Genomic DNA, 9,112 nt, shown 5'->3' on the forward strand with positions numbered 1-9,112 from the left:
GCCACAAATATGAAACATCATATATATCAATTTCTACATTCATCACAGCTCTTTGTACTGTTACGGATCTTTCCAGGCAGAGCACATGCTGAGCTTCTTTTCCATGTTGTTTCCTCTGAAATCTATAGTTAAAATTTTGGTTCCTCCAAAGGTGGCTACTAATATTTGGCACCCCTCTGACGCCAGCTTTAGTGTAGGGATGTTTTTAGCTTCTTAATCCTTTTTGGATGTCTGCTCACGGATTGATGATTTTTCTATATATTTTCGTCCGGGAGTGCATATGTAGTTCCGACATCCTTGTCGTCAGTTTTCTTTCTGGTATTTTTAAAGTATAGGCTTGCAGACCACAAAGGTACAAACAAGAGCTTTATTGGAAAGGTGTTTACTCAACAGACTGTGAAGATAGACAGCCTGTTTGCCTCGCAAAAAGCCAATGACATCATCCATACACCACGTGATCGTACTCTTAAAGTGACCTTGTTCTAACTAAGAACAAACATGATTATACATTTCCTAGCTTATGCAAGTACCTGCTCCTACACCAAAGTAATCAATTATTTTATAAAATTATTTATTTCCTTCATCTTGCTGCTTGCAGGATCAGCTGTGACACATGTGGTTCCCATTTTTGAAGGAGGTGCTTTAGAGAATATTACCCAGCGTGTGTACCTGGGAGGACAGGACCTGACAGAGTACATGATGAGATCTTTGACTGAAAACAATAGCTGGTCCTTCACTTCTAAAGGTAATATTCATAATACACCACCATGTAACTCAACCAATCCACTTAAGGCATCACTCTGCGGGACCTTAAACTATGGAAACACTGGGCTGCATTCTCCGTTTGACGACGCCAAAATCGTGAAACACAATTGGGCAGAGAATAGCTTCCAACAAAGAAATTGCGGTAGACAGTGGGGGTTGCTGACCAGGGGCATGGACCCCACCAACCCAGACTCATACCCCCTCACCTCCCACATCACCAAACCACCCGCATGCACACCTCCTCCACGACAACTTGTGGCGCGACAAGCTGGGGACACTGGGTTGGCAGTGACAGCGGGTCTGGTCCATGGAATGGAGGATGATGACAACCCGCTCCGTGATGAGCTCCATGCTCCACATCGTATGACAATGTCTGACTCATGCCCACAGTAGGACCTTCCACCTGGGTGATCCCTGCATGCGAGCTGGTGCGTCCATCACACGGTCCCGTCGGAGGGGGGGTGGGGGTTCGGGGTCTGAGGTGCTGCGCTGTTCCGGCACCTCCCTTGCGGGAGTCACCGGCACAGGCCCTAGCACCTTCTCCTCCCTTGGGGTGCCCGATGGCCCCCGGGCTATTCCATGGGACGGGGGTGCAAGCGAGGCCACCTCCTGAGGCCCCCCGCCACCGGGCGTTGCCAGTCTTGGAGGCCTGCTCTGGTCTCGACCAGGGTCTGAAAATTCACAGCCATGAAGCACAGGGATTGGCCCATCTGGGACTGTGTCACCACACTGAGGGTCCGTGCCACATCAGCCAGTGACTGCGCCACGTCCCTCTGGGTGTGGGCCACGTCCCTCTGGTTCTCCATCACATCAGCCAGTGACTGGGCCACGTCCTTCTGGGTGTGGGTCACGTCCCTCTAGGTGTGGGCCACCTCTTTCTGAGTTTGCGCCACGCTAGCCAGCCCCTGAGAACATCGGCAATGCCGCCGATGTTCTCAGCCATGGCCTACTGTGACTGAGCCACGCTGAGGTGCGCTGCTGCGATGTCCAGGTGGCTCTGGCACATGGCTGCCTGTGAGAAGGCAGACCTTTCCTTGGCCTCGGTCCCCGCCTGCACAGAATGCCCCAGGCCTTGCACACGCTGACCCATATCCAACACCGTCACCCCCCCGTTGCTTCCACCGCGGATGCCACCCATGGGGTGTCGGCCTGAGTGGCATACATGACCAGCACCACCCCCTGCTCCTGCACGCGGATGGACTCCTCCACTTGCACCCTCAAGTGCTAGAAGCCGGCCGTCATCCCCTTTTTTAGTCCCTGGCTCTCTGACTGCACCTCCATGGTGGGTGGGACTGGATGTTCCAGGAGCCCATGACCCGTCTGGGCAGCAGTTGGTTCCTGGGGCAGGCCTGCCCTCTGAACATCCGGCCGTTTGGCTGCTCCTACCACCACCTGCTGTACCAGACCGACTTGTGATGTGCACCAGATAATGTCCCAGGAACCTCTTCACTAAAGTGCCCAACCGAGGTGATAGTCTCTGAGATGGTGGAGGGTGTAGGAGACAGCTGTGACGGAAAGTCCGTGTCCTCCTCCGACCCGGAGTCTCTCCTGAGTCTCCGGAAGAGGGCTGGTGTTCAGGCTGCTCACCCGTCAGTGCTCGGCCACCTGGGGGGGCAAAGGCTCTGGCACTGGCTGGGGGCAGGGGTGTCCGGATGGACCGGACCCGGCTCCGGCAGGTCCTGTAAGACACAAGACAACATGTATGGTTAGACAGCGGGACGGGGCTGCGTGGAGGGTGTGAAGGGTGGGAATTGTGGGAGGGTGAGGGTTGGCCACATGTGTCATGGGGATGCGCAACTAATCAGGGTCTCACTTGCCCGCTCGCCCTCCCTTTCCTCCGGGCCGCTGAACACGTCCAGTGCCTCTGCTCAGGCATGGTGAGGGGCCGCAGGTCTGGCGCCCCCTCCGATCTTCTCCCACTCCCAGTGGTTGTGCGCGTCAGCACTTAGTCTCAAAATTGGAGAATCCAGCCCACTCATTCGGTTTTCTTATTCTTGGGATGTGAGCTTCATTGTTAAGATCAGCAATAATTCTGCAACGCTAATTTCCCATGAGTAGATAGTGATGAACCATCTTCCCCAGTCATAGTCCATGCGGTGTAGGTACATCCAATATATTTGACTTTTCTATATTGGGTGGTTTGCTGGACCATTTCAGAGTGCAGTTGAGTCAACCACAGTGTTTTGGGTCTGGAGTCACATATAGGCCAGATCAGGGAGGTGTAGCAGATTTTCTTTCCTGAAGGATATTAATATTTAGATAAGCTTTTATAGTGACCCAATAGTTTTATCATTAGTAATTAGTTGGACTTGTATTCCCCCAACTGCCATAGTAACATTTGAACTCATGTCTCCAGAGCATTAGTCTAAGCCTCTACATTTCTAGAGTGGTAACATGACCGTTATGCTACTATTCCTCCATCCTACAAACTTTAGAATGGAGGGCAGAGTGGACATCTAGGTAAGCTTAAAAGAAGCAAAAGAGAAATTAGTTACATAGGGTTTAAAAAACGCAAGGTCAATCTAGCTACATTTTTCATTGTCCTTCTACATTACATAAGGATTAATTGTCTATTCTTTAGACTGCCACAATATTTTTATATACAACCGTTGATTAGTTAAGACTAAATATCACTGAAGCATTGGTCAATTTGTATGCCAAGTCTGTTCAATCAAGCTGAAAAATGACAGCCATACTTTAATGTAAAAGTATTTATATAATAGTATTTCAATGATGTAATAGATTTTCTCCTTATGTTCAATTGTTATTCTGCCTCCTAAAAGACAAACAGAAACAGAAATAAGAGATATAAAAAATAATGAATTGATGAGGCATGGGCAGCATAAAGCACTGTTGCTTCACAGCACCAGGGACCCGGGTTCGATTCCTGGCTTGGGTCGGTGTGGAGTCTGCACGTTCTCAGTGTGTCTGCGTGAGTTTCCTCCCACAGTCCAAAGATGTGCAGGTGAGGTGGGTTGGCCATGCTAAATTGCCCTTAAGTGTCTTAAAAGGGGTAGAGTCACTGGGTTACATCGATAGGGTGGAGGTGTCAGCTTAAGTAGGGTTCTCTTTGCAGGGGCTGGTGCAAACCAGGTGGGCCAAATGGCCTCCTTCTGCACTGTAGATTATCTGATAGCCAATCTGTGCTTGAGATTTTTCCTGACAAGCCTCCTCCCACTCTACGTTATCTAGTCCTATTGGCTATTAACTAATAGGGATCAATTGCTGACTGTACACCTAAAACTCAACTTCTAAGACTCACAAAAAGCACTGTCCCAACAACTAAAATGTAAATGTCGCCATGGTCTCAGAGGACCATAGGCTGCTATCCACTTTGAGCTGACTGGTGGTGATTTAACCTGAAGGTCACCACACCTCAGGCAAAGGGCATGGTTGAGAATGCGGGGCCTTCATGAATAACCTCAGTCGGTACGGGGATTGAACTCACACTGTTGGTGTGAACCAGCCGTCCAGTCAACTGAGCTAGCTGACCCCCACCCCCATCAACCAGACTCCAAATGTAACTTTTTAAAAATAAATTTAGAGTACCCAATTCATTTTTCCAATTAAGGGGCAATTTAGCATGGCCAATCCACCTACCTTGCACATCTTTGGGTTGTGGGGGCGAAACCCACGCAAACACGGGGAGAATGAACAAACTCCACACGGACAGTGACCCAGAGTCGGGATCGAACCTGGAACCTCGGCGCCGTGAGACTGCAGTGCTACCACTGCGCTACCGTGCTGCCCCTCCAAATGTAACTTAAAGAATCTGGGAAACCTCAAAATGCACTGTTTATGGTGTCTAAATAACCTACTCACATTTTGAATAGTATTTTATGTAATTTTCTAGCTGGGTTAGATATCATCAGAAACATCAAGGAGAAATTTTGCTACATTGCCCTTAATTTTGAAGCAGAACTTGAGAACTTCAAGAACAACTCAGAAGAAATAAAGGAAGAGTATGAGCTTCCAGATGGACAAAAAATGATCATCACAAACCAGAAATTCATCTGCCCTGAAGTCATCTTTAAGCCATTTATATTAGGTAACTAGTCAAGAAATGTTTTGACCGCAATTTATCCTCTTTCCCTGCTCATGGATTATTGACAGTAGAACAATGTTTCTGTGCAAGATGTCTCCTTCATGATATCGGTCTCCTGATTGTACATTGTTCAGTTGATACAAAGCTTTGTTGTTGTACATGTGGCTCATGGTTTCATTTGCAGTTGTATTTCATCACTAAACATAATTCTTCAGAATCATCTCATCTTCTCACAAGAGTCATCAAAATGGATGTGCAGGGGAGGAGTAGCACTTTTCAAAAAGCATTTTGCATCGGCACATGAACTGCATATTGTTGAACCAGTCACTTGTATTTCAGGCAAAGACATACAGAACCTGCCTGCCTTGGGACATTCAGTGATTGAGAGATGCAGTGAGGAAACTCGCAATGACATGTACGCCAACATTGTACTAGCTGGTGGTAACAGTATGTTTAGAAACATGGAAGAACGATTACAACAGGAGATGACAAACCTTGCAAAGCCAGGGACAAAGGTATTTTCCCTATACTTCTAACTTCCTCTCTAGAAGGTGTGTTCTCTTTTTGGCACATGATTCTTCGGTTGAAAATGCCCCATTATAATCGTATCTACATTATCATTTGTTCAGTATGTGCCAGGACAGCAAGTGACTGCAGGCTACTTGGTTACAGCCTAGCTATTTCCTATCATCATCTGACATTCACAGTGGAAGTCACTTGCTTTTAAAATTTATATTATGGAGTTAGAAGAGATGTTAACATAAAAAAGACCACATGACTTGAACAAACCCTTTCTTTTATATTTGTTGTAGCACTGACAAAGATGGCAGCCTCACCAATGGAGGTTTCCACATGCTCCCCATCCGTTCTCTCTCCAGCCATGCATTAAATTGTTCCTTGATTTCTTGGCTCAACATAAATGGTATGGGCCTTTAATTTGATTGAATGTGTATTTTGATTACTCGATTACAAATGGCATGGGCAGATGTTACAAGCTAGTGCCTTTGTGTAAATTGGAACTGTCAATTCCTGCTCGGAAAATTCCAGCCAATTCTGATTTAGGGACTATAGCTGAACAAAGTGAGCTTAAAACAGAGCATGAGAAAAGGCCATCCACATTCCATTGAGCTAGTGCCTTCTACAAAGCAGGCATAATCTATTCGCTGATAACCTTTACATCATTTTCAAAAATGTTCATTATGACACCGAAGGATTGGATGCTTTTGAAGCTATGCCAGTGCTCATTACTTACAAAAGAATATTCCCGCATATGAGTGCAGTCCTGAGAGCCCACTGCTTGTCACGGGGACAGATGGTATTCGTTTACCAAAATTTGCACAATTCAGATTAAAATATGGGCACAAAGAGACAAAATTGGGAAGTTATTTTTAAAGTCAATGATTCAGTCAAATTCCTTTCTGGTTCAATGAGATAAAAGGAATTATTTTCCTTTTACCTGAATTGTTTTTCTCATTCAATAGGTGAAGGTTCATGCACCTCCCAACAGGAACTACCTATCATGGAAAGGAGCAGCCATTTTGTCTGGACTTTCTAACTTCCACCAGATGTGTGTAACTCGCCAAGACTTTGAAGAATTTGGAACCACAGTTTTACACAGAAAACTAATTTAGTGAGAAAGAAAAACAAATCCAGAAATCTAGAAAAATGAATCAATATAACAGAGCAAACACAAAACAGAATCAATGTTTGTTATAAGCCATTTGTTCATTGCTAACGATATTGCTCTTACTCGACATCACAGCAAAAATGGGCTGATGGGACTACAACTTTATAAAGAGTGTGTGTGGTGAGCAGATGGGTGATGTATAGACAGGTCACTAGCTGCAACTGAGCTCACAACTAGGTCTGGACTGTGTATCATTTTAGCTTACACCACAAGTAAACTTCATTGGTAACACCTCAACAACTTTTAACACTTAAGCCCGAAAGCCATGGTGCCAGACTACGGCTAGGTTTTCAATCTTGCCAGTAGGCAAATTGTTTATCCCATTATACCCTTTAGACATTTACATCTTCACAATAAAAATGGTTGCAAACAGCTTGTTTACTGTCAATAATGTATTCCTGAGGCCACAAATGAGCAGCAGTCACACTGAAACCATTGTAGAAGAATATGGTTTAATTCCCACCATACATTTCAAGATTGTTGAGCGATGAGACAGACAGAAAATTTGAGTTTATTTATAGCCGTTTTGAAGCAGTTTCTCAGTCTTTGAAATGAAGAGTACCTTAAGAAATGGTTGTTTATAAATGGGTGTGTATATAAATATCTGTAGTGAGAGTACCTTTTAAGAAATGGGTGTTTATTACTGCAGTGATGTCAGAGTGTGGGTGGAGCTGGGCTGTCTGTCAGCTTTTTACTTTTGTTTTTGAGCAGGCTGCAGGGTGTGTTTTAGTTTCGTTTTCAGAGCTGGATAGCTGCAGTCACAGCCAGAAGGTGTATGAATCTCTCTCTGTAATCTAAATTCTATAAATCGATCCTGGTGATTTAAAACTAATAACAATAGTGACTTTAACCTGATGTGCTTCTGGTAAAAGGTGTTTTAAGTCATATGGATGTTAAAATGAAAGCTTTACTTAAGGATTACTTAGTGTTGTATTCTTTGGGGGTTGTATTTGAATTAATGGTTGCTAAGGTGTTCACTGTATGTTTTAAAAAGGTTAACTGAGTTCATAGAATAAACATTGTTTTGCTTTAAAAAGTGTTCCATTTCTGCTGTACCACACCTGTAGAGTGGGCCGTGTGCTCCCCATATTACAATCTATTAAAAGTTGTGGGTCAGGTGAACTCCATGATACACTTTGGGGTTCTCTAGTCCCTGGCTCATAACACTGAGTTTTGAAGCCTCTGCAAAATGCAAATCCAAACACCTGTAAATTTCTGAATGTAAATTGAAAACACATCTAATTTGTGGTTTTGTATAACTTTTTGGTTGGAGAAAGAACTGGTTTTGAAAATAAAATTCTTGTATAATTGCATTGAATAATAGAACTCAGCAATGTGTAGGTTTTCTATATGTGTGCAGAATTGCTATCTAAAAATCGCTTTAAATGTTTACTGCCAAAATATTATTCTCAAGCACTTATTTTCTCCTTTAACAAAAGAGATGTTTCATGAATAGATAGGAGTGAGAGAAACAGAACTGGTGGTGCAATTGCCAGTTGATTCTCAAAGGAAAAAACTGCACATGACTGGACATAAATATCAAATCAATTAAGACTTGTAGCTGTGATTTTTAAAAAAGTGCTGGACAGGTTGGTGCAAAAATCATAGAAATTAACTGAATGATTTTATCATTGCAAGGCTGTATCGAATTTTTATCCTTTCCTAATAACAGATACCAATTAGCATTCAATGAATGGCCCGTTGTCCAACTGGAAACTAATGATGCGACAGTTGCATGTCGGTTCAGGGCCAGGTTGCTGGAAATAGCAGCTCAGCTGCAGGACCGGAAACCAGCACAGATCAACAAAACACAGTGATAGCAATCATTAACCTGGGTTCCCATATCAGACATGTGGCATCTGCAAAATTAGGGTGTGGAAACGGATTATGATTCTTATGCTTCCCAAGAATAACTAAGATCAATTACAGAAATGCCTGGGATTTTTCTCTAAAGATTCGTTGAGAGGCATGAGGGAATTTTAACTCCTTTGAGAATTTAAAGTTTTACAAACAAAGTTGGAGCCCCAACTTCAAAATCTCAAATGTTTAATCACCTGGTTGGAATCTACTTTACTTTAAAATTGGTCCCAAGGTGTAATGATGCACTTTCAGACACTTCATTAGAAACACAAAAGGTATTTATTAATAAGAGCTGTACAGCAGCCAGCACGGCTGCACCTAGTCCCCTACACGTCTCCTGCCGAAGAGAGAACTCCACCGCCTGGGGTGATTACTCACCGAGTCCCATTTGGTCATCCAAGCCATGTGACCCTTACTCTTCTGTGTTGCCCTTAAAGGGACAATCACCACACCCACCACATTAGAGAAGGAAAAGCTGCCCAGGTGGCAATCACGATTTGTCCCCTTACAGCGCTCCCCAAACCTGGGAATATGAGTGCAGGCGGCTTGACTGCAATGTCACCACAAGAAAATTAGGCATCATAGGGCATTTATCAATAATGGAGACCTAGGCTAATACCAAAAGCAACTGTAACCCAGTGAGGTTGGCAATCTCGTTGGGGGGGGGGGGGGGGGGGGGAAAGAGGGTTGGAGGAAGAGAAAAGTTAAGCAGAAACCAGAATAATAGCCAACAAAAAGTCTAAGTCCCCAATAAA

At 44.4% G+C, this 9,112-nt stretch overlaps 1 protein-coding gene across 2 annotated transcripts in view; it reads left to right on the forward strand.

Annotated features, from left to right (window-relative positions):
• Positions 1–7,533, forward strand: part of LOC140395166 (actin-like) — a 354,441-nt gene extending 346,908 nt beyond the window's left edge. For both annotated transcript variants that reach the window (XM_072482668.1, XM_072482669.1), the window contains 4 exons: positions 599–745; positions 4,619–4,813; positions 5,150–5,325; positions 6,292–7,533. In XM_072482668.1, the coding sequence (XP_072338769.1) occupies positions 599–745; positions 4,619–4,813; positions 5,150–5,325; positions 6,292–6,441 (668 nt within the window). In that variant the 3' untranslated portion in view covers positions 6,442–7,533. The remainder of the gene's footprint in view (positions 1–598; positions 746–4,618; positions 4,814–5,149; positions 5,326–6,291) is intronic.
• Positions 7,534–9,112: the final 1,579 nt, after the last annotated feature.

This window comes from Scyliorhinus torazame, chromosome 18 (genome assembly GCF_047496885.1).
Source record: "Scyliorhinus torazame isolate Kashiwa2021f chromosome 18, sScyTor2.1, whole genome shotgun sequence".
Lineage (NCBI taxonomy): Eukaryota > Metazoa > Chordata > Chondrichthyes > Carcharhiniformes > Scyliorhinidae > Scyliorhinus > Scyliorhinus torazame.